Genomic DNA, 25,365 nt, shown 5'->3' with positions numbered 1-25,365 from the left:
TTAATTCCTGTAAAATTTTGGAAATTATTGTTAAAACTCTTTCAGTAAAATTCAATTAGTTTCTACCGAAAATTACAATTTTAGATTTTTTCACAATTCGTATATGCATATGTACCGACCTCCAAAGCTTTTCTGTGTTATTTTTGCATCATCTAACCTGCACAATTAATATCGTTAATGATTATTTTAAATCGCCATAAACTATTGAAAAACAACAAAAAAATTTCAAAAATTCCATTTTATATGCATATTTTGTGAAATTAATCAGTATACCGTGCGACCTTAGCAGTCCCTCAAGACCCCTTTATTCTAATGCGTTTTATCACCTTTTGACTTGTGTTGTATTGTAATTGAAGACCAAATTACAATGAAATTATTTGGACTACTTGCATGTTAATTGAATGTATTTATGGTCTTTATAAGCATGGGTTGTTGAAGTACACAAATGTAAATAATTTATGGGGAAAAATGACCTTATAAAAGTTTCACTGTAGAAATAATACCTTCCAAGAGACTTTGAACGTTTTTTGCAAATTGCTTATGCGGAAAATGTATTGTAGTGATTTCCTTCGTGTTATATTTAACAAACATTGGGTGTTATATTTCCCAAGTAAAAACTATATTTAATGTACATACATTTTTGCATTCTAGGTGATACAGCAAATATGCAATGCTTTGTCTACTGACACATATGCTGATGATTGCAGAAACTGACCAAATGCACTTAAAATCATAATACTACTATTTTCCTTTTGAAACCATTTATTGAATATTTTCATAAAACGTCTATTTTATACCAGTTTTTGCATGTATATACATACCTGGCAACGAATTTCTATGAAAAGATCTCTTAGGGATGAATACCAGAAGCAAATTGCTTTAAATAATTTTTTCATTATCTCCACTAATCGCTTTAGATTTCCAATTATCGTCAGAAATGTGTCAAAAAATTGTTCGAATTTTAAGATCGGAACCTGAAATCGTACTAGGGTCAGGCTTAAAGCATCTCACTGGCCGAAATTGAAAAACCGGTAATTTTCAGATATTGATTTTCCAAACTCGCTATTCACTTAAAAATTAATTATAAATTTTGAAGATTCCAATATTTCGCACTTTTTTAGACGACGAGTCCCTTCCAGTTAAGCCGTTTCTGAAATTAACGTTGACTCTTGCTGTTGCAAGATCCGACAACAAGACCACCTTCGATATTTCACCGCATTGGCAAGTTCTAAAAATATTCATCTTAAATTCATTAAACAAACTCTAGAGTCAATATGAATAAATCTGTGTTTCAGGGTATATCGTCGTTTATGGTGACACGTTGGTTAGTATTGTGACCGGCAGAGACATGCCCCAAAGAAGAGAACAAATGATAGAATAATAATTAAGAAAGAAAATTCCACAAAAAAAATCAATAATAATGCAGCATATGGAAATGTGGATGGACATGTATAGATAGAGGTACTCCCTAGTAACAATCGTGCCTTCATCTAGCAGTGTAATTTTTTATAATCTTTTTCAACCTCATATTTACATTAACAGGAAAAGATAACAGCTTTTAGTGGAATTAAGTTCCCCAAGATATGGCGCTGTCATATTTAAGCTTGTCGATTTCCTAAAAATTAAATTACACATATTGGCAGCTTTTATCAACGCTGACTCGCAGTCTAGACAATGAAAAAAACAATAACATCTCTTGTATCATCCCAAAGCCTCGATGGACAAGCGTGATTCTGATTAGTCAAGAATATCAACATAAATATCAACATTCAAAATAACCAATTTTCTATCTATATACCGATAGGATACTAGACAAAAGTAGTAATGATCTCGAAAAATCCTTACAATTAAATTTATTGATAGAATTATGCTACAACAGAAAGATATCACTACACGTGTCGCATATAAACAGTAGTGATATGTTTAATTTATTAGATTCGAATTTGTTGGATCTCATGCAAGTAACATACATCTTCAAAATCACGGAAACCACTCAAACTGCATGGTAGATGATAAAAACTACAACTCACTCATATAAGGACGATACATCAGCTGATTCATATTGAAGCCTTTCCAATCAACTACCTTCACAGTCACTCTGACGCACTCACTCACACTGGATATTCCAGAAACTAATCGAAAGCTGGACACGCATTCGCGTCTCTAAAACCGTCATCCAGTACTGAAGACTGCAAACCGTATCTCGAATACTTTATGACAGTATAAACAATGAACACTGATAAGTGACTGGAACTGATAAGGGCTTGTTAAGATTTGAATTCAATATTAGAGTTTACATTTATTCCTAATCTGGGAAATTTTTTTAAGTGTCTCTGACTTATCTGGATTTTTTGAGTTGTTTGTGACAACTAGGAACTGATTATGAGTGGTTTAATAGGTTTGATGATACGGGTGGGCTATTGAGAAGAATGGTCCCTAAAACTAAATAGAAGCATACGAACTACTATGATATTGAAGGATAAGATTCCAAGTATAAAATGAGCGTTTAAGGAGCTTTTAAAGCTTTATGATCTGCAACACAACTAAGTTAATTTATGCGCTATAAACGTGTCATTGTTGGAACATAATGTAAAGTACTGCCAGATACCAATATAACACTTATAGAATTTATATTGATATCTACCAGCAAACGAAGATAATAAACAAAGTCTTTGTGTTACAACTAATACAAAGCACGCGCTCCAATTATTATTATCTAGAATTGGCATTTCATCGCAGGTGTTATCATGCTCTTGGCAAATGAAATCAGTGTCAACTAGCTTCAGTCATTAGTAACAAGTAAAACTGTTGATTATGGGTGGACTACAATGGGCTGTAGGTATATGAATATCCAACGTAAATTTAAAAGGTGGAAAAAAATGATAAAATGCACATATATAAATATCTCAATATTTTACAGTAAAGAATAGAATACTAATTTCTTAAATACGTATTTCATAAGAAGTAGCTATTAAATTATCCTGTAATGTTGATGTAAAATGAGAAAAAAACTTGGAATACCGATTAGTTACTTCCTGATGGGAATTTAAATGTAACAGGTTTTTGGGTGCAGTTCAAAGTGATGTGATTGAAGCATATGTATTGCACATCTCAAAACATTCTTCATTGGAGGTATTTGGCAAAATTATTTAATAGAAACCTAGAAGTCGTTCACATACAGAAAACATCAGACACAATTGTTTGTTTTTGAGGTAGGTAGGTATCTGATAAATCGACCAAAAATAACCAGCCAACTCATGCATGCAGGTGGGTGTGAACCGTTTTTAACCACCAAACACTCCATAAGGTGTTAGCGAAAGAGTTGGAGAATATTCACTGGAAAAAAATGTAAAATTCCAGAATCTCCGTAGGATCAGCCTAAACTTAAAATTCCGAAACAGCTTTTAAAAAGAGAATTTCATTCCGATTGCTAAATTAGTTGAGAGCTTATTAACTTCCTGAACTGATTTTAACCTCAAATGATACTAGTTAAGCGTGTTAAGCAATATCTCAATTACAAGATTATTACTTAATGAATTTGAAAATTTACTGAAAACATAGTCGTTTGGCTAGAAATCTCTCTTATCAAATATTTCCTAAGCATCATTGTTTAATTTTTAAAATAATAATAATGAAAAGTAATTTCGGCATTGCAATCGATCCATACTGAACGTGTTTGTAAATAGAGGCCAGTTTTGATAACTAAACATAAATAATACGAATATAAGAATCATGGTGTTTGTCCATTTCATATTCAACAATTTGATAGCAAATAGAGCAGTTTATGCCAAATAAACATAAGCTCACGAAAACAATCCTCAAAGCTTATAAGCTGCGTTTTGTAATAATTTTGATATACGCACTTGCAAGCTTTGTTTTAGGACGATAATATTAGGATGTTAAAGGGAAAAAATATATATTTAACGGTCGAATGAAGCATTTTTTTGGAATGTAAACATTTTTACCACAACTAACTCGAAATTGTTGAAAAGTGTAAGTAATTGTTCTCACGAAAATACCATATAATGAATTCGCACGACTTCGAAAAACCATAAACTATAGCGTTTGTAACATACAATTATTATGCAATTGAGGCTTGTAATGGAAATTCATACCTTCAAACAGTCCCATTTGCCCAGCAATTTTGGCCGTTCTACCGGATTCGGAAGTCTACTCCCGGAGCGTTGACCGGAAGGCGCGTCCCTGAAATCGGTCCAAAGTACACCGGACTAACCGAACTGACCCGGTTAACTCGAAAAACTGACAAGTGCAAAAATTGCACTCAAAATGTTAACGCAGCGTCATCAAATCAAGCACCACACCATGCGGATGGACTTTGAATGGGCGACTGTTAAAGCGTTGGAGTTCAATAATATATTTTTGTTACGTCGGCAACTGCGGGGCGAGGAGTCCCCCAACATCTCGGTTATCTCCTAAATTTGGGATTGTTGATAAATTTGTACTGTAATCCTTAATTTAATCGTATCAAATTGGTATGCGGGTTGCACTTGGGAGAGATTTTATAGGGAGAGAGCATGAATCGAGTTAGTCTCTATGGGGACGCCATGAGATAACGACACCTTGGAACCAATTTAATGATTAAAATAATATTACGTTTTATCTAGATTACTCCTAAAAGGTGTAAGGCGTATTGTAATGGGGTACTGCGTATGAGATATGCTAGAGGTGACACTCGGATAAGTTAAAAATTTTCAGTTTAAGCTTGAAAAGCTAAAACAAGAAATAATTTAAAGTTCATATTAGGTGAAATATTAACTTTAAGATTTTTAATCGGGGCTAAGCAGCGATAGGAGGTCTTCAATTATTCGAACCGACTGCAAAAGCAATGTCTTCTCAATTAGTTCGTTTTTAACCTTTTTGAAGTAGTGAGATTTGAACTAGAATCAACTACAGAATGGAATTCCTTGAAACCAGCCTGTTTTCGTCTTACTTATGTTAGCTAGAAAAAAAAATCGTTTTCTGAACCTGTATTTTGGCTTGAAATCCGAAAATTTTCCTCATTTCCTCAAAACTGAATAGTATGGATGTTTTCGGCATTCACATCTATTAAATTTTCTATATATCTAATAAATACAGAATATCCTTAAAAAATAATGAAGTAGTTCAAATTAGGAAAATATGTTAATGCTCGCGATCCATGCTTTCCAATGCATCAAAACTTTAAAAAAATAACAAAAAAAATAATCAACACTATAATTTTCTATTTGATTGATGATTTCATTCGTTTTTCGATCGATTTCTGGATGTTGAAATTTATAATATCATTCCAGTCTTTGTTTTTTTCGTTATTCCTAATCTAGAAATACTCGCGGCGAAACTATTCCTGGCTAATTCAGTTTAGTTAAACCAGTTAATTAACTTTGTGCTTCGACAATTTATTCCATTACTAAGCAAGGTCTAGTTCTATAATTTACCTATTTCATTGTTTATCTGTTAAAATTTCCATTCTAACTGTAGTTTGAGTTTAAGACTGGAAACATACACTTGGGCATAAGTCAAACTTGATGTTGATCTATCACATTTTCCTGCCACATTTTTTTAGCTGTGAAAGCATGGTTAAGATCTTAAATAAGTTGTGGTTAATTTAGATCAGATTAAATTCGTTCTTCCATCTTTTGCTCCTCAATTGCTTTTCTTTCACTACATTTCTGGGTGTTGATATTTTTCATTTAGTCTTCTACGAATCTTTGAATTAATTTAATCTAACCGAGAGCTAAAATCGAAATAATAATTGCAAATGTGCAAAGATGGTGTGTAATGATTTTTGAATCTGTACGTAAAGATTTTTCTAATAATTTAGTAGTAAAATTTATATGTTGTACCAAATTCATCAGAAAAATTACTTTTTATGGATTTTCTGTGAGTAGATACTGCTGATTCGTGTATAAATCAGAGCAATCGACATGGCATTTTTGACTTTTAACATAAAAAGCATACTTAAAGCGTCAATTTTGGCTAATACCCTGTTTTGATCAGATCACATCAGAAACCCTAATACCACAACTACACAAGCCCTGATACTTCTTTCTCGAAGTATCCCTAACACCACCACCACCCACACACCCCGCATTTACCTTGGCTGACTTCCGAAATATCCATAATAACATAGTCACAATACATATTGTGTAAAAAATCGTCCCCGTACCGATAGTTGCGTAATACAAAAGCAAAAGTTCAAAAGTACTACCAATTTTGGCCTGGACACCAAAGTCTAACGTATCATCTATTTCGGAAAAAATCCTGGTGATAGCTATCTTTCGGTGTAGTTGTTAGTACCGACGCGACGCGATGTGATATGGTACCCCATGCGGCGGTACCTTCCGTAGATTCGCTCAAAATTTCGCTCGGTCATGTTGAATAAAACTAGTTATTATTCGTCGTCGAAGTTGAGTTGCGTGTGTCCCGAAGGGTACCTAATGGATCTTACTATTTAGTAGAATTCATGTTTTGCAAGGAGCTTTCAAATTGGTACACATCATTTTCTTGGGTCATTTGGTATCATTCTAATTCTTCTTAGAATTTCGTTTCCTTTAAATAAAAGTTTACAAAGAATTTGCACCAATCGGGGCAAAATTGCAGACCAATTATTATCGAGAATTAATAATGAGTAATCATTGCAGCTTGGAGATATGCAGTAATTGTGGGATTTTGTCATAATATATTTATAAAAAAACAACTTGTCAGCTTGATAAGGATAATGGTTAAGGCTAATGACTCATTTATGTCTAATTAGATTCATAAAGGGAATTTAGTGATGGTTCTGCATTAGCCTTCTTTAAAGGCGTGGATTCCAAAATAAATTAACAATCTTAAGCATGAGGAAGGTCATTTAAAAAAATTATAATTTATGTCACGCACCTGACAATGTACATACGATCATGTTTTTATGAAGGAATAGGTAAGAGTTCCAGTTTTCAACGAAATACACTATACTGATAAAAAGAAATTCTTATCGCTACCGCAACCTTCAAGGCTGGTTAAAAATAACCAAAATTGTTGTTGTCAAGTGACATTTGTCTGGAAATATTTGATTGAGATTATTATAATTAATTATGGTTATGGCAAATATAATTGTTATTCACATAACAATAATCAGATTACAGCTGTTCTTAAGATGGAGAGATTGTTTTAGTGCAAACCTGTAATCAATCAAAGCATTATGTTTCCAAATGGTCAGTATATTTTTATATGTTTAAGAATATAGAGAGCCGCTTAGTTAAGATAATCCGAAAAAAAATCCGCTGTTACAGCATACAAAAACGGCCTTGCACATTCTCTAGTTCTTTCTCAGATTAATTGATTATTTTTCCTATAATTAGATCTTTCTTGGGAATCAAAGACTCAGCAAATCATGAGAGTAGAATGAAGAAATTCTTAATATTTGTGTAATTCGAACTGATAATAACAGCGAAATTCCTTGAACTTGGCAGTACCGACAATAGTCGAGTAAAGTAATGAAGTATTACAGGGAATTTTTCTCCTCATACCTTGGTTAGTTTATGCGAGCTTTTAAATTTTTAAAGCTTCGTGACAAGGAATGAAACGTTAATATCTAATTTCATTTGAATGTCTCTTTGTAGATTTACTAAAACTGTAAGAAATTTTTGTTGGCCTCGGATCTTTAAAATCTACAACAGTTATTGATGTAGCCTACTCAGAAGAGACCAGTATTCCAGTTTTCTTACAGATTTTGTAGTGATTTCGAAACTAAAATATCTTGAAATTCCTTCATTCCACTTAAATAATTTATAAAAACCCAGTTGTTTTAATTCATGTTGTTTTTCTTGAATTTCGATTTACCTAGTTTTAAAATTACTGAGCTATTTTTTAAGAATTAATAGTATGAATAAAAACTGCTTATGCAACAATTATTGACCTTTTGTTCCAAAAGGTAATGAAGAAAATGTTGAGAAATCGAGCAGATTTAATTAAGTACCTTCTTTGTATTTACTTGACAAGGGTCAGGATTCAAAAAGCTGCATTTTTTGACTCTACTCAAAAAATTAGATAAGCCATATAAATAGAAAAATGAGATCGAAAAACATACCTTAAACCTTCGTTGATCGAAATAAAACATGGTGGTTACTCATTACATTAATGGACAATTTGCTTATCTCTATTAACGATGACATTTACTAGCAAACACGTAATAAATAACAGACAATGATTAGAATATTAGATAAAGGACATTGAAATGCAAAGATCACACTTTTCGTGAAACTATGAATAAATTTTATGCTCAGACAAAAAATCGAATTAAATTAAAATCTAGATACAAGAGCAGTTGAAATTTTGATTGCTGGAAAACAATTATTGCAGAATTAGATTATCCAAAAATAGTCCAAACCAACCCGGCAACAGAACTAAACAGACTATATATATTTGCAATAATTATCACGAAATATGATTTTTACGCGATGTCACCATACATTTAGTAACATCTTTCCTTAGTGTCTTAGATAAGAATTCAATAACTATTATTAGAAATAACGCTATGTTTCGTCAGTTATAGTGATAGAAGATTATTGTGTTTAACAGAAAATTGTTGGAGAAACCGGTCTTATGTACACTCATCGTGACTGCGAGTAAAAAAGGTATTATTAGTACCAAAGCTTAAATAATTCAATTCAACTGAGTGCCTTCAAACCTCGAATTCTAAAGTTACAGTAAAAAAAAATTAAGTGACGAAATCACTTTGACCCATGAAGGAGTAATGTATTAACTTAATTGCAGACAAAAACATAAAGTTGTGGCCTCAAGGTTGAAATTACCATAAAATGCTTAAAGGTCTGTTTAATTATCAACTCGAACCCACTAGATGCACGTGAAAAATTACTCAAAGCCTTCTGGTTCCAAGAACATTTCTCCATAAAGTAATGACTTACCAAGGAGATTAAATCCCAGATAGGCGCAGTCCTCTAAATGCATAGCACTGCTTAGCAGATAGTCGGTGCCATCCAATTCTCCATCGGAAATTGTGCTCAACTCTCCGGGACTTAGAGAATAAAACGAGGAAGGCATTTTGTGTGAGAGCTTTGAAAATCGTTGCAGTACTGCCGGTACTTTGAAAGATTTCACTAGATTTGTAAATGATGGCAAAAGTCCAGCACTAGATAAACGAGATAAAACTAAAGAGCATTGTTTCGAACTGATAGTGGATTAGTAGTGGTTGCAGGTACTATTCGTCGAAATGGCACAACCGGTACTGAAAGTAAATAACTGTCAGATTTTAGAGAAGAAGGCATGTAATTAAAATTTAATTTATTTCCAAAGACATGGAGGGGATTTTGAGTGTTTATGTAAGATTTACTCGCCTCGCTGATAAGCTGGTTGTATTTACAAATTAATTGTTGCGTATTGATATTTTAGTTACTCGACTTTTTATGGAGCACAGTAAAATACGTTAGATTAGGTCCATGCATGCAATGGCAACAGGGCTAATCAAAAACAAATGGAAATGTTAACTTTAGTACGCTGTGTGTAAACCTTTACTCTACTTAGCAGAGGAATCAAAAACGAATGAAAATGCTCCCTTTTTAGGAGTTAAATTAAACCCATCACCTCGAATGGGACTTGTTCACTACAAGTAACATTCCCTTTTGGAGTTAAAATTTGAGAATATTCAGAAAATGATTTGCTTGCTACACACAAGTATTTCTTATAAAACGACTCAAAAACGGTGGACTTTTTAAAAACATGTTTGCAGTTTTTTTTTTACTTAAATTAGTTTTTCGTGGTTACCCACCGAAGATCATAAGATGACCTTTCGGACATAAAGAGACTCATGGAAATCATTGACATTATTATTACCATAACTACTGAAAAATTACTAAAAATTGTTGAAAATACTTTGACTTTATTAAATAAAAGAAATAAGTTCATAAATATTTCATTTCCTTACCCCCTACGTTACAAACTTTGTATATATACATAAATATAAAACTTTTTAGACAAATCGGCAACGCCGCATGTCTAAAATGATAAATGTCAAACTTTGGCGTCTAGTTTTAAAACAAACGAGGAGCACTGCTGTTTACAGGAGTAATTAAAAACTCGAAGTGTAAAATTATTCACAATAATTTTTCAACGAAGTTTCAGAAAAGTTAAATACAACTTTTTCCGTGGTATCTGACGATGCAGGTTTTGAAGGGTAGGTATGAAAGCATTAAAGAAACCAGTGGTTGAAAGCGGAATCTTCAGATTGGTCCGAAGAGGTAAGTTATTGAAGATTGAGGTTCCAGAGCTTTCACATTTGCAGAATAAATACGTATTTATATATTTTAAACTAAAATAGCTTACGTGACAATTCCTGTATGCTCAGCCAATGTTTGAAGTCTCGCTTCAAAACCAATAATAAGCGCGGCGTTGCCATGTGCGCGAATTTCATCAAGGAATGAGCGGATATTTTCAGGAAAGTTGAAGGACTAGAGCATGAAGGCTTCAAGGTAGGAGTGAAGAAAATAATTATTTGCATAACAAGCGAAGAAAATAATATTTACAAAATATACTACATTTGCGTGGATCCTTCTTCGTTTGCGACTCGTGCGCAGAATTTCATGGTCATATGTTGAAAACTTCCTAGCGAGTTACGTACGCTACTTTCACACGACCATGGATCCACAAAAAAATTAAATAAAAGTTTACCCAACGGAGCAGTTAAAAAAAAAACCAAACCCGGTTTAGTACAGGGGAAATCCGACGTTGTCTCATCATTACAGATCTGCGCATGCTTTCTAATGACCACACTTGGTGATGCTTTTCACATTTAGTGATATTCTTTTAATGTTGTTATCGAAATTAATATATTTTTGCTAATTTTGAAACCTTCAAAATGCAACTAAGCTAGGTTGCTTTATTGGTTAATTCAGCGGATGTCACAATAAATAATTATCTTTATCCAGGGTAGCTCATTGTGGTATGTCCAGCATTCGTTTTTTTTTAAGAATTCCGAGCACACATATGTATGTCTCTAGTAGTTCTCGTAAATACTGTCTCAGTTTGTTATCTGCTTCCGTGGGGAGATCGTCGAAAAATAGGACTTTCAGGTTGGTGAAACGTTTCTGAGCTATTGACTCTGAGAGAAATAAGCGTTAAAGTTGAGACATTGAAGAAAAGGGTGGGTGGATGTTGAGGTTCTAGAATTACATTATATGCAAGTGAAATTTTCATTGCAAACAAAAATTCTTAAAACGTTCAAATTATGTATCGATTTGTGCTTCACTGGGTACCTCCTTTGGTTGCACCACTTACATTTTATAACGAGTTTGTTTTCGAAAATCGGCAGTTTCGTATACATTAAAGGGAATTTTTGAGGTGTATTATCAATGTTGAGCATGCAAACAACAGCGAGCGAACTGACCTAAACATTTTTAGTTCCCCAAACAAACACTGCGCTTAATTAAATTGCAAGATCGCATTAATTCTATCTGTTTAGTAGATAACATTGCTATTTTTAATTGTTAATATTATAAAATTTTCTGTATAAATGTGGAATATTTTGAATTGGTTACTAAATTAGATATCCTTCGAGACAAAGCATATGGTAAAGTGACAGTTTTCCGTTAAATCGGGTAATGCGAAAAAGGGACTAAGCAAAATATATTATTGAAGCAAGCATTTTTGCCTGTGACATTGGTGTAAATGTTGGCATAGTCATGAGTAAAGTATACAATTATTTTCATATTTATTTAAGTCATAGTTTTGCGTACTTCCTTAAATTCAATGAATTAAAAATTGAACTTACGGTGACCTTTCAATATGCAATAGGGGATATTTTTGTACATAATTTAGTTAACCATGTGCCATGTCACCTTGACGACAATGAATTCATTTGGTGATGACGTTTAACAATTCCTAAAAACCACAAAAACCTAAGGAAATTTTAAAAAGTGTTTTCATTTTTGACTTCTCCAGAGGCGTTCGTTCTATTTTGATTTTCCTATTGCACAATTTTTTTTTTGAATTGAGCTTCACCCAAGTATAAAACATCCTCCATTCAATCTAGAGGGCATTCCATCTTTTTCTCCTCCTAATAATTTATTGAATCCTAGATAACTCCTAGAAAACCTTTCCTAACAACGGTCAAGATAACACATTATTTTCCACGCCACTACAACTTATCTCTACCATTCTTGGCCTTTTGAAGATAAGTCGGATGTTTAATGAGCTTGTAGTTCCGTTTCGTGGAATTAATCATTCTTTTTCTATGATTAGCCGAATAAAAGTTTTTAGATAAATCTCTGAATTTCGATGGATTTCCAAGTAGAGCTGGGAAATTACGCAAGGAACGAATAATTTGCTAATCTTTGTTAATTAATTAGGTTCTGAATGGTGATACCAAACTGTCGTGATAAAGTTTAGAATCACTAAGGAATATTATCTAAAAAAAAACTTTTATTTGGGAAGCATTTTATTTAATTAAACCAACAATTTTTGTAAACGCAGAGGAAAAGTCGGATAAGAAAATTTTTACATTTCTAAATTGATTGTCGTATTTTATCTTTGACCACAAAATGATTTTTTTTTAGGAAGAGGGTGTCGCTGAAAGACTGTAAAAATACCTATAACCTATTAATGGAAATGTAGCTGACTCAAGACATCAAATTATATTTAAGTATCGTCTCCCTCCATTACAGCTAATTTTGAATTATCTTTATCGTCTGTGTGTTGCTTACAGCAACTTCCTTTACTCGAGGAACAACAAGGTCAAGTAATCGAACGAAAAATTTATTCTCCAAATTTCATATTCACTAAAAATAAATAGTGAAGCTCCTTCTGGGTGTTCCAGGTTTTACAATCCGAACTTTAGGAATAATTGGGATATTTAAGAGCATTTTAAGGCAATTTACACTCATAAACGTAGGGTTAAGGAGCGAAAACATTTTCAGAAAAATAACAATTTTATTTTTTTCATTTTCGAATTTTTAACTACCTTATCGTACAATCTGAAACACCCCGTAAAAATACGATAAATAGAAAGTTTTCGAACTTGACCTACCCAACAAACAAATTTGTTTTGGACCATGTTTATCTTCCGGGCTTAGAAAAATCCAATCATTGCCTCACGGTTGGCCCGAAAATTTGACCTTGCACTGCTTCATAAACATGCTATAAGCGGATACCATACATAGTACCCATTTTTATTAAATCCAAAAGCTGATTTAGACGGCAAATGAGAAATAAAATAACACATAATTTCATTGATTTTAATATGGCCTAAATAAAATGAGCCCCTTGACGTTTTACTTAATGATTCTTGTTTTATTTATCTTTAGTATGAATTTTTTGAAGTTTTTCTCATACCTACTATACGTTATTAACGAATAAACTTACCATGGCGAAACATATCATACATAACATGGCTATATTTTGCAGAAAATAATATTTTTCATCTATTATGCACGTACAGAATAATCAATTTATCTATTTCACATTTTTGATAAGGTATTAAAGTAGAAACTCTTCAGAAAATACAATATGCATCTCTCCATAATTTGAAGAAATTTGAAAATAACTTACTTAAAAGGTTAGATAATCAAAATATGTATTTAGGTAATTCATGTTATTTTATTAATAAGCTAAAATGAACACTTAAGTACAGTGGGTTTTAGGCAACCTTGTTGATATTTGAAACACAAGTACCTGAATATAACAAAAGATTATTGAATAAATGCAATTACATACAATATGTATCTTAAGTTTTCAAATTTTTTAATAAAGCAAGTGCGCGGTAAATTTGATAAACAAGCTAAAAATTGAATAGAAGGCACAATAGACTTTAAGTCTTAGTGGAAGGTTGTCCTCAGTTCATCCAATTAATCACAATATTGACCATCATATAGCAAGAAATTAACAAAAATAGCAATTTAAAATAAACTTAGTGGGAATATAATTTTGGAAACACAAGCTCAGCACATAATACTATTTCATATTTTTTTAATAATCTGAGTTATTGTGTTCACACATAAGCCTTAGTTATAAATGGAACCTCATGGACGAAACTTCAGATAACCGTTAAATTGCTCCATCTTGGGATCTTTACAGTTCTCAAATGACATAAATTAAGTGTTTTGTCATTTCATTGTGAGTGCATTGACCATATTTCCCAATAATACATAGGGAGATATATTAGCTATTCTTGTCTGAAGTCAGTATACTATGCTAAATCAATGAAGCAAATATCAATATTGTCAATGAAGTACATGTCTGCATTGAGAGCTCTACAATTTGATAATCACAACAACGGTGGTTTGGCAAATAGTTCACCAAACAGTAATTATTAGAGGTTTGCCAAATCTCATATGAGTGAATCCATATTAATGGCAATGGTTAAGCACAAGGGTTAACGAGGAGGTAAAAATTATATGTCTTGTTAAACAAATAATTCTGCCTAGTATTTAAATATCCACATAACTCCCTGCCACATCATAATTTGGATACATGTATTATTAAGTAAAGGTAAATTGATATGAAGTACAAAATTACACAATGATGTACTACATTAACAATTCATTTTCAAATTAATTTAAACAAAATGAATGCGTTTTAACGTCAAATGGGAAAGTAGAACTTACCGTCACCATCAGGGTCTTGGTGAGAAATCTTAACGTTTTGCACAATCACTGAAGTACTATTACCTCCTTCTACTAGTTCTTTTGGAGCATCCAGGGATTCCTCCATTGCCGTGAGTTAAATTTGTCACGAATTTTCAGTAAATAATTCGAAAAATAGAACAAAATCTATTACAATAATATCCACAGGTAAACAAATATTATCCTAACCTTATTCAAAATTAGACAAATACAAGGTGAAAATTGAAAGTGGACTTTGAACTCATCACATGTGCTCAACCTAGGAATACTATTGGTCAGATTCATAACTCCAAATTTTCTGTCTTTATTATATATATTTCTAAGAAAGAAACATGATTAGTTTGGCTAAACTGTAATTTTAGTCAGTTTTAATTCCATTTATTTAATCGCCTATAGTGCGAACTATCATCACCATTAAAGGCATGGCTGAAAAATATATGCATATTACAGGTCCTTAGTTATTGTTCCCAGATTAAATAAGACCCATTTAAACACTCATTCAAATTTTTAGGGAGTTTTTTTTCCTTAGGAACATTTCACCGCGAACAGTCATCAACGTCATTTCCTGGCTGTTGGCAGCCCTGCCCCTCTCCATGACGTGCGCGACAAGCGGCATCCATTTTTATAGAAATTGCTTTACAATTTAATTTTTCTTTATTTTGTATGTAAAAAGAAATGAGCGAATTCTCCGGCGTTGCATCCGCACCTCCTCAACAAAACTTCAATCAGTCTTCAGCATTTGCGGCAGCCTTGCAACGAGCTAAACAGGTAATTCAACCCTGTGACGCCTTCAGCAAAACAAGCATGCATAATGTAGACTTTCCCAAATATTTGATCTTGGTTTTTCGTTTAACATAGATCGCCGCCAAAATTAATCCAGGGAGTACCACCCCGGAAAACCGGCCCTCCAAAAGGCCCTTGGAGGATGCTCCTGGTAAGTGAAATTAATTGTTAAGAGAAAACTGCTAATGAGTTAATGAGACCTTCAACCTTCAAGCAGTTCTTGAACCAATTGGGCCCATAGGCTTTCAATAGTAGCTTTGTATAGTATAACAGGCGACACGACTAAGGCTCCTTATGTTATGTTATAGAGGTTTCAAGTATTTTTAATGTTTTAGTACATATTACAATAGCTAACTAAAGTAAACTGAAAAATTGCAAAACTAAACATGCCTCTTTAATAAATACTCATAAAATAGAAATGTTGGTACCCATTTTTGAAATGACATGGATTTTTTTTGATAAAAGATATCTTTAATAAAAAGGAATGTGAGTTTTAGAGAGGAATCATTTTTTCCAAATGAATGTTTACAATCAATAAAAAAAAGATTAAATAAACATTGAAACCAAAAAATAACTGCAAAATTCCACATTTTAAAGAACTGTATTTTTATTTAGCACATAGAATTGAAAGTTATTAAGGTCAGTCAAATATTCAAAGTTAAAATCTTTAATCTTATAAAATGATTTGGTTTGATTAGTTAATAAGGAGTTTAATGAATGTAAATTAATATTTTTAGTGCCTTTGTGCACAAGCCACTATATTATATGTCATTATATATAGAGCCCGAAACAAAAAAAGGGCCAGGATTGGGAGGCCCTCCTATGGGAATGAGCAGACCACCTCAAGGAGGACCTCCAATGAATAATGGACCTCCAATGAGTGACGATTTGAAACCTCCAGGTAGTGGAGGAGGCCCAGGTCTGGGAGGACCACCAAGAATGGGTGGTAAGTAGCTGCAAGATTGTCAGTAGATACACACATTTTTGTTTCACTTGGAGAAAAAAATATATATATATTTAAAATTCAGGAATAAGAAAAGAAATTTTATGTTTCTAGGTTTGGGAGGTCCAGGAGGAAGAAACAGTGTTGAAATTATGATACCAGGTCCCAAAGTGGGTTTAATTATAGGTAAAGGTGGTGAAACAATAAAGCAGTTGCAAGAAAAAAGTGGAGCAAAGATGGTTGTTATCCAGGTAAAAACCAATGTTTTTGTAATGGGTTTATCAAGATTCCTAGTTAAAAGGATTTAAAATTATGTTTTACTGCCACAGCTAAGTCCATATTTAAATTCATAGTCAACTTTGACATATTTCAGCTTTAAACAATGAGTTAACTTATGACATACAATTTATATGTGTAAATATTTCCACAGCACTGTTTATTATGAAATCTAAGAAATAGTTTATGTTACAGGATGGTCCTGGTCAAGAATTGGAGAAACCTTTAGTGATCAGTGGAGATCCACAAAAAGTTGAGTATGCCAAACAGTTGGTATATGAACTGATGGCAGAAAAAGAAATGAAAAATTTCAATAACAGAGGAGGTAGAGGTGGTCATAATGCTGGGTAAGTAAAATATTGGCATCTAAGTATTTTAATTCTTGTTTTGAGAGCATTTTTGAAATGTTGGTCCTCTTATTTTTCTTTAGTTTGTGATAAAATTTCAGTGGTGGTGGTGGCAGTTACGACGATTTTGGTGGAGGGGACTTCGAGGTCTTAGTTCCTAAAGCTGCAGTCGGCGTTGTTATTGGTAAAGGAGGAGAAATGATCAAGAAAATCCAAAACGAGACTGGATGTAGAGTACAGTTCCAACAAGCCCGAGATGAAGGACCTGGGGATAGGAGGTGTTCCTTGAGCGGTAATCCCAAACAGATCGAACATGTAATGAGATTTTTATTTTATCATTTTTTTTGTTCCTTAAATGGGACTTTTTGGGGCATTTGTTTGTAATTCACCTTTCAGGCGCGTCAAAAAATTGAAGAACTCATTGAAAGTGTTTTACAAAGAGATGGAGCTCATGAAGGGGGCATGGGATTCGGAGGGAGGTCCGGTCGTGGTGGCAGAGGCGGCAGGGGCGGCAATTTTGGCAATAGAGGTTGCTTCATTTTTTTTAATTTTTAAAATTTACTAAATAACGTTTGTCTTCATAATTTTATTTGTCTTTTTGTTTTCTTTTGAAATTTGATTTTTCTGCTTGTTTTATAGGAAATGACAGAAATGGTGGAGGGGGCGGCGATTATGGAGGATGGAATGACAGAGGCGGGCAGGCATCTCAAGAAGTTCAGTTTGTGGTGCCTGCAAATAAGTGTGGTGTTATCATTGGGAAGGGTAAGTTTTTTTTATCTTTCTTTTGTTCTCAGGATCTTATATTTGGAAGGAAATTTGGTATTCTATTCATCTGAGGTATAAATTCAGACCTATGAACTTTTCTTTTTGGAGTTTGCTTAATGTTTTCAATGAATCTTGAAAAAAAATGGCTTATTTTTTTTTTAGGTGGTGAGACAATTAAACAAATTAACCAACAATCTGGAGCCTACTGCGAACTGGATCGACGAAGTAATTCCAATCAGACCGAAAAAACATTCACGATAAAAGGTGATCCGGATACGATAGAGACCGCGAAAAGGATCATTAGTGACAAAATTCAAATGCCCATCAACTTTATCAATATGACGGGGGGACCCGGAGGAATGAACAACAGTATGCCGACTGTAAGTATTTCATTAATTGCGATGTGTTTTCCTCCAGAAATATTTTTTTGCCTCTTTTACATGTACTTGGCATCATATTGCCCATTTTTACGTATATTTTTTAAATAACTGGACAGACTTCTGTTAAATCTCTAAAAAAATATTATGTTATTGACCAGGCTTATCCAGGCATGGCGCCTCAGGGGTATAACCCGCAGGGTTGGGGCATGCCAAACTACGGCCAGCAGCAGCAGTGGGGAGGACCTCAAGGCCAAGGCGGAGATAATAATCAAAATTCCGCTGCTGGTGGCGTCCCTGCTCCTGGGGGAGCTCCAGGGAATGTAAATCCATCAGGACAACCGGACTATTCATTACAATGGGCAGAATATTACAGGTATGTTAAGTCTATGGGGTAAATTGTAAGAAACTTGAGATAATTAGTTAAAAACCAGTTTGAGATAAATATGACTCTTAAAGTGCGTCACAAAATAAAAGATTTTAATATACTATAATTTTATTATGAGTTTTAACAGTTACTTCTCATAAAATTACCAGCACGTTGATATATTGGTTTTTAGTAATGGCAAAGAAAACATTAACATACTATAAATATCAATTTCCCACAGAGTTTTTGCAATACAAAAAATGAAATGAAGTACATGCTAAGATGATGTAAATATTGAATATATTCACAGTTGCAATTATTGTTTGAATTTCATTAGGTCATTGGGAATGGTTCGTGAAGCTGAAATGATTGAGCAGCAGGCTAAAGTGAAAGCAGCTGGGGGAGCAATTTCTGGAGCAGCGCCTCCGACTCCACAGGCAGCTCCTGCTGCTGCTCCAGCGCCAGCCACTTCTTCAGGAGATGGTCAACCAGATTACAGCCGCCAGTGGGCGGAATACTACAGAAGTATAGGAAAAATCAAAGAAGCGGAGGCGATAGAATCCCAAATGAAGAATAAGGTATTTTGTGATTTGTAGTCTTTTACTTTTTTTTGTTCAGACTATATTTGTAACAGCCAAATGTACCTACTAGTAGTTGCTAATCTTTTTGTTCTTTCCAGAGTAGTGGAGCTGCTGGAGCGCCAGGAGCAGCGGCTGCACCTGCAGCACCAGCCGCTCCTTCAGGAGGCGGATACCAGCAAGCGTATGGTGGATATCAGGCACCAGGCGGTGAGTAAATGAGATAGATTTTCGTTCTGCTTAATTCAATTTTTTTTACTTTCTCTTTTTTTACTATTTTCATATTTTCCAAAATTGAAACGGCATTTCTTATAACGTCCTTTTATTGTAACAAATTATGTTTTGTAATTTGATATCTATTGCATAAACATTTAGAAGATAAATGTATTAATTTAATTATCAGATTAGTATATTACAAGTTTGCTAAACACGGACTTAAATATGTTTTCCATAAACCTAATGTTTTCTATTTAAAGGAACCAGATTTATTGTATATTAAAATATTTCAGTGTCTGGAATAAATGCCAGCTTTATGGCGTAAAAAGTTCATAATTATTATAACCAAAAAAATCGGTAATTAAAAAAAATTTTTTGGACATATTAGGTTATTATGGACAACAACCTCAAGCACCTTCTGGAGGACAACAGAATTATGGCTATCCTCAATATGGATATGGGCAGCCCGGCGGTGCTCCCCAAAACCCTCCAGACGGAAATTGAACCTAGTAAGTACATTCTATAAGAAATTGTAAAGCTCCTGTTGATTTTGACCAGTTTCTCTCACACATATATGTTTTCCGCCATTTCCTAATTCTTATCTGTTGGTTTTTATTTATTTGACCATTACCATTTAAACTAGCTTCCTTCCAGGACATTTTTAATTTGCCAAATTATATATACATATATTTTTTGTAAGGTACTGACATTTCACCATGATGGTTTACTTGGTATTTTAAATATTTGAAGTGCATTTCTATATATATTATTTATCCATGTCTGTATATACGCATATATTTTCAAGGTTTGTGCATATTGTACTGTATTTTCTTCGTGCCGTACGTTTCTTATTTAATGATGCATTTGACAAATATTTCTACCCGTGTGCAGTACCTTACCTTTTCAGGTTGCCCACCACCAGCCAAATATCAGTTTTATATATCATTTGCAGATTATAACTTGTGGACTGCCGTTAACCGAGGTCGACTGCAGACAATTCTATTAACCTTTAGACCGTTTTAAAATCCGCACCCTAGAATTAAGCTCGTTTTTTTAAACCGGAAGTCGCTAAAAGAAGCGTTCTTCAGTTTTTAAGTTTACAATCTATTTGTACTAAGCATCCGGCAGTGGCGTTAAATTAGGTTAGAGTTTAAGTATTTTTGTTAAAAATTCCTCAAAAAAGGGAGCCATGGTGAAGTAGTTTTCCATGGCGTATCTACGCAGTATTTATTTTGTAAGGTCGGTGTCCCCCCGTATAATATTGGTGTCCATAATGTTTTATTAGTGTCTCGACTATGTATGCGCCTATTTCATTACCGCGAATATTTCTTCCATTTCCTATAACATTCATTTTGATTTGAACGATTTATTTTCAGCGGAGGAGCAACAAGGTAAGGACTTGTTTTTTGCACTTTGCCATTTTGTTTTCGTACCTACCACTAAATTGTGTTTCGCAACATTGGGATTTATATTGGTACCATAGAATTGCGTAAAATCAGTTCCGGTTATGATCCTTAGAAAATGAAATACTGCTTTGTTTAATTAATCAGATTTACACGCTTTAGGTACGGGATTATAAGCGAACGCTCTAGTTGTATTTTTGACGTATATTCCAAGTGTTAGTAGTCTTAATATGTATTTAGAAGTGGGAGTCCACTTTGTGTATGGATTAATTAAAACTTACGTCTGTATTGGTTTGTTGTTTTCTTATTCTGTATTTTCAGAGTCATTCCCCCCATCCATATGACGCAGCTAGACGAGCCGAGTATGAATCGCAATTTATTGGGATTATTTATCGTTTTATTGTGTTTTTTTCCGTTTTTATTGAGAGATCTTTTGACTGCCCATTTATACCTGTATTTTATTGATTCGAAATGAACGTTTTTGAATGCAATGCTCCTTAAGACAAATCCCCTAATTTATTTGATTAGTTAATCAATTTCAGTTGCTTGAACAATAAAATTGACAATAGTAACCACATTTTATAGTAGCTGCAGGATGTTAAAGTATTCTTACTAGCTGAAATTTCTTATGCTGCTATAGTAGCAGTATCAGGTGTTCGTTGCAAAAACTTGTAACGTGTATTTACGTGTTAAGAGGTATTACTAACGATATTTAGATTTCCATTATATTCGGCAAAGTTGTCATCTCTTAGAAATCGAGCTAGTCCAATACAGTACATTGATTACGGTAATTAAGAATATTCAGATCTGATGGTCCCATATGAGCAGACTGCATGACTAACCTTTTCTGTTATCCCAATCAACATTCTCTTCGAATAAGTCAACTAAATGAAATGATTTGTGAGGATGGGTAATAGAGTTGTTTTATATTTTATGGATTATTTTCGTTGCGGTAATTGAAATTTCAATTGTAGGTATTTTTTCCCGTAGTGCATATTTAATCATCACATCTCATGTTTCAAGTAAATATTGCGGTGAGAAGGGTAATATTTTATTTAATTTGATTGTTAGGTGAAATGTTAATATAATAATGTTATACAAAGTGTTTCTAAAAATAGTGTCATAGGTTTAAGTGCATATTCCCTAAAACAGGATGACAACTTTATCGTTTTTGGTATACTGTGTGAAAGGTTAGTTCCTGAGGTTGGCCTTTAATCAATATATATTTCCAAAATAGAAAAATAGAGAGCCCTATTGAACATATTTTTTTTCGCCTGCCATCGAATATTTTTCATGACCCACTTTAGTGGATACTTTACTCGTTTTTTATGTTAAATTTAAGAATCTTTGAAATGACTGGGATCGTTAAAACGGTTTCGTTCATCCCTTAGGTCAACTGTCGGGTTTCTGCCGACAAAATATTACTTTCATATAAAAATTGGCCAAAGAGTGCATACTTTCTGGCCTGTTATGAGAAAACAAGCGAGTAACATGGCGGGATAAGGTGTAAAAATACAGACTTCTTTATGTGAACGTTTATTGACGATTTTACAAGAAAAACGGTAAATATGAAGGTTTTTACGCAAAGAAACGGAAAAAGGATTAAACTTATTACGAGATATTTTCGCATTTTTCACTTAAATTGTTTCTGGAATTTTTTACTGTAACGGAGATTGTCGAGAAACTGTAGATATATTTAAGATCAATGAAAATCCGTCACCAAAGTCGATTGCACATCAATAATTTAGTGCCAAGGGCCGAGTTAAATTCATAAAATTAATTTATAATATTAAATTAATAAACACGCGACATGCCATGAAGTAAGCTAGTTTCAATGGCGGCTAAGAATCTTATTCATATCCGCGCTCTCTCTTGTAAATTGGCTTGCAATTAAAGTTCCCAGCTTATTAATAATTTTACCCTAAACCAGTTATTGTATGCATCATTATCATATAACTTGTGCTGTTAGTTAGTCTGTCAACACTTCGATAATTCTGCTTATTAAATTCCTTATTTTCATGCATGTACAAATGGTTCTCAATTTTGAGGGTATCGCAAGTCACGTCAAATTTGGAAATTATGTTCAAGCCTTTATGAAGTGTTTTTATTTCCCTAGGAATTCTATGTTTTTGGTAAAACGATGGACAAAAAAAAATGGATAATACATTTTTTTAATTCCAGATTGCTTCTTTCCATACACAGTTCTTCACTCATTGAATTAGTTATGGAAGCTTTTTTTCACCATTTATTAATCTTCCATCAAGTTTTTTTCTTCTAGCTTTCAAAGGTATTTTCTCTTTTGTAATGAGGCTGAATATGACTTCAGGATTGGGCGATTTTGAAGCATTTTCCGTAAATTTTATTTATCCAATTTTATCGCTCCAAAAACAGACCCGAAATGGCGTTGATGTCTAGTACTGACGTAACTCTGTCTAGTTTTAACCTACCTCGTTTTATAGTCTTGTCTACTTCCCCTCTTTTTATAGTTTCGAAGATTCTCTGGAAGCCAGTGAAATTTCTAATCCTTTTAAGTTTCTGAAATGGAATTCTTGCTGCACTCTTGCGGCCGTAATCAAAGTTTTCATAGTCTGTCGATGAAGGTATGTAATTTGAGTATTTTCTAGTACTTGTTTTCTGTTTAAGGATTGGTTTCTTTTTCAATATGTAAATAGGTATATTTTCTTAAAAAGGAGGATAACCAGAGGAAAGTTTCTCCCGCTCCTTAGGTTTAGCAGATCTTGATAAATTGAATTAAACTTTTCCTCTGATAAGAAGGATAAAAACATTTCGATTTCTGATTCGGATCGTTTCCATTGTTACGTTTCTCATTATTTTGGTAACTATGGTCGGTTGCATGTATTGAAATATTAGATCATTTTTACGGAAGAAGAAAGTGAAAATGTTTGTTTTTAGTATTATGTACGTATACGTATAAAGGCTTAACCACAAGTGGTATTACAGTGTCTTGTTTTAGTTGTTAGTGAACCTATTTTGCTAATCGTTTAATGACAATTTTGGTATGTGTCAAATTTTTTAACTGTAACATTATTGTTATTATTAGTTGTATTTCTTCTTCATATTTACATATTGTATTATTTTCTGCCTATCCTCATCAACTGTACTAAACCTATCCCATTCTTGGCATTTATACCTCGCATCATTTTTTTATATTGTAACCACAATATTTTTGAATGCTATGTGATCATTTCCAAATTACAATTGTTGTATAGTGCTTTATCTGGCTATTTGGTTTCTGCCATTGGTGATTACCTGTGACAACCGCATTTGTTCCTAAAAGGTGTACGTTTTTGAACGTGACAAACCGTAGCAATTATTCAGTACACCTTTTACGTTGTAGGAACACGAACGGGATGAAGCTATACCGAGGCCACTGTCATCTCGGATGGTAATGGTGGTTCTGGATTTGGAACACCACCCGCTGTGCAGTCATTAAGCAAAAGGCGAACGTAAGAACCATAGTTTAAAACATGATGGCAATTTTGATTGATCATTCTTCGGTATATTTCGTAATTTTGAGTATATTTGATTTACTTGGTCCGATGTGGGAATTGCCTCCTTTTGACGTTGAGACTTTCATTGATGATTGATTACTGTTTGATGATATATTTCTTCTTGCTTCTTGGTTTGTTTTATATTTAGTCTTCGAAGTTAAAAGCCGTCTGAGTTATGATGCGTCAGAGATGATTCCTGGAAGGTAAGAGCCTGTCAGATTTGGCTGGCGTGGTGAGTATAGCTTTTCGGTGGGTATGTAGTGAAACTCGGGATTTGTTATTGGAGGATATTAGATGTTCTTCATGAAACGTGTCTGAGTAAATTATTTCACGATTTTATGACGTTTTTAAGAATTTTCTTTTTATATACTTAATTCGCTGTTTAACATTTCTGATACACTAATTAGTGAACAATTTCCAGAGTCAGCGTCGAAGTCTTCAGCTTTATTTACCAACTTTTTATTAATTTAAAACTTTTTAAATGGAGAAATTTTTCAGTTAGCAGTATAATTGTGTACCAAAAGTAAAAAGTATTTTATAGTAAAATTGTAGTAATTATTACTAACATAGCCAAGCACAATTAATTATTTAACACTTTCCAACCAAATTGTAATTCAAACATTCTCGACGGCGAAGTGTTTAATTGAATTTGGGTTTAACTGCTTCTTGCATTTTTCAGAATGTGGCAGAATTTTACTGAAATAAAATTTTCAAAATTATTACTTTTTGTTTCACTGAAGTTCCTAGCCATCAAACTACGTTTAATTTAGACGCTGAACGGTCAAACGAAACGGTTAGTTACGTAACAGGTGAAGACAGCAACCCTTAACCCACGAGCGTGAAATGTAGCGCACGAATCGCTGGTGAGGGCGGCAATCACGCCAGTGTGTTAATAAACTTCTTTACCAGTTATGCACCTGTATTTGTGCAACACTCGATATATTTAAAAACTTACTTCGATTAAAACCTTCATACAATTTTCTTGCTAAGTAGTGCGAAATAATGGGGGTGTAATGGTGATTCGCCATTCTATTACGCCACCCTGCATTTTTGCGAAACTCTTTTTAATTTCTACAACACACTTTAATCATCGAAAGAAGACTCATTTTAAAAAGCGGCTTGGCGAAATGAATCTCTAAAATTCAAAGCTGATATGAAAAATACGCGACAACCCTCCGAATATCAG

General features: G+C 33.5%; 2 protein-coding genes across 11 annotated transcripts in view; one reads left to right on the top strand and one right to left on the bottom strand.

The window, feature by feature from the left end:
* Positions 1–15,287, bottom strand: part of Hnf4 (Hepatocyte nuclear factor 4) — a 28,033-nt gene extending 12,746 nt beyond the window's left edge. Inside the window, exon 1 of one of the 6 annotated variants that reach the window (XR_010732516.1) lies at positions 8,907–9,232. Coding sequence is in view for 5 of the 6 variants with exons in the window: in XM_066286742.1 (XP_066142839.1) it covers positions 8,907–9,042 (136 nt within the window). In the remaining variant the exon portion in view is untranslated. Of the gene's footprint in view, positions 1–2,030; positions 2,189–4,115; positions 4,357–6,095; positions 6,295–8,906; positions 9,233–14,594 lie in introns of those variants that run through there. The other 5 variants (XM_066286743.1, XM_066286742.1, XM_066286744.1 and 2 more) reach the window with 5 other exon arrangements.
* Positions 10,854–24,898, top strand: Psi (P-element somatic inhibitor). Of its 5 annotated transcripts, none has more exons than XM_066286734.1 (15): positions 10,854–11,066; positions 15,286–15,380; positions 15,471–15,546; positions 16,177–16,341; positions 16,453–16,589; positions 16,810–16,961; positions 17,063–17,276; positions 17,358–17,490; positions 17,601–17,723; positions 17,889–18,106; positions 18,265–18,479; positions 18,808–19,048; positions 19,150–19,258; positions 19,653–19,773; positions 24,026–24,898. In XM_066286734.1, exons 1-14 carry the CDS (start codon positions 10,985–10,987, stop codon positions 19,766–19,768), a joined length of 2,076 nt encoding a protein of 691 aa, XP_066142831.1. In that variant the 5' UTR covers positions 10,854–10,984; the 3' UTR covers positions 19,769–19,773; positions 24,026–24,898. The 5 variants fall into 5 exon arrangements, with proteins under 5 accessions (XP_066142831.1, XP_066142832.1, XP_066142830.1 ...); XM_066286735.1 differs by lacking the exon at positions 24,026–24,898 and adding an exon at positions 20,989–24,008; XM_066286733.1 differs by lacking the exon at positions 24,026–24,898 and adding an exon at positions 20,217–20,955 and having other exon boundaries at positions 10,856–11,066.
* The last annotated feature ends 467 nt before the right edge of the window (positions 24,899–25,365 follow it).

The sequence above is a fragment of the Euwallacea fornicatus genome, chromosome 10, assembly GCF_040115645.1.
Source record: "Euwallacea fornicatus isolate EFF26 chromosome 10, ASM4011564v1, whole genome shotgun sequence".
Taxonomy (NCBI): domain Eukaryota; kingdom Metazoa; phylum Arthropoda; class Insecta; order Coleoptera; family Curculionidae; genus Euwallacea; species Euwallacea fornicatus.
The sequence above is the reverse complement of the archived record's forward strand: the minus strand, read 5'-3'. Positions and strand labels throughout refer to the sequence as shown.

Bases quoted from the DNA above. Each gene is read 5' to 3' on its own strand.
- Psi (XM_066286734.1), top strand. From the start codon at position 10,985: ATGTCTCTAGTAGTTCTCGTAAATACTGTCTCAGTTTGTTATCTGCTT. The intron at 15,547-16,176 runs GTAAGTGAAATT...CATTATATATAG, and splicing joins GCCCTTGGAGGATGCTCCTG to AGCCCGAAACAAAAAAAGGG. The intron at 19,259-19,652 runs GTGAGTAAATGA...TGGACATATTAG, and splicing joins TGGATATCAGGCACCAGGCG to GTTATTATGGACAACAACCT.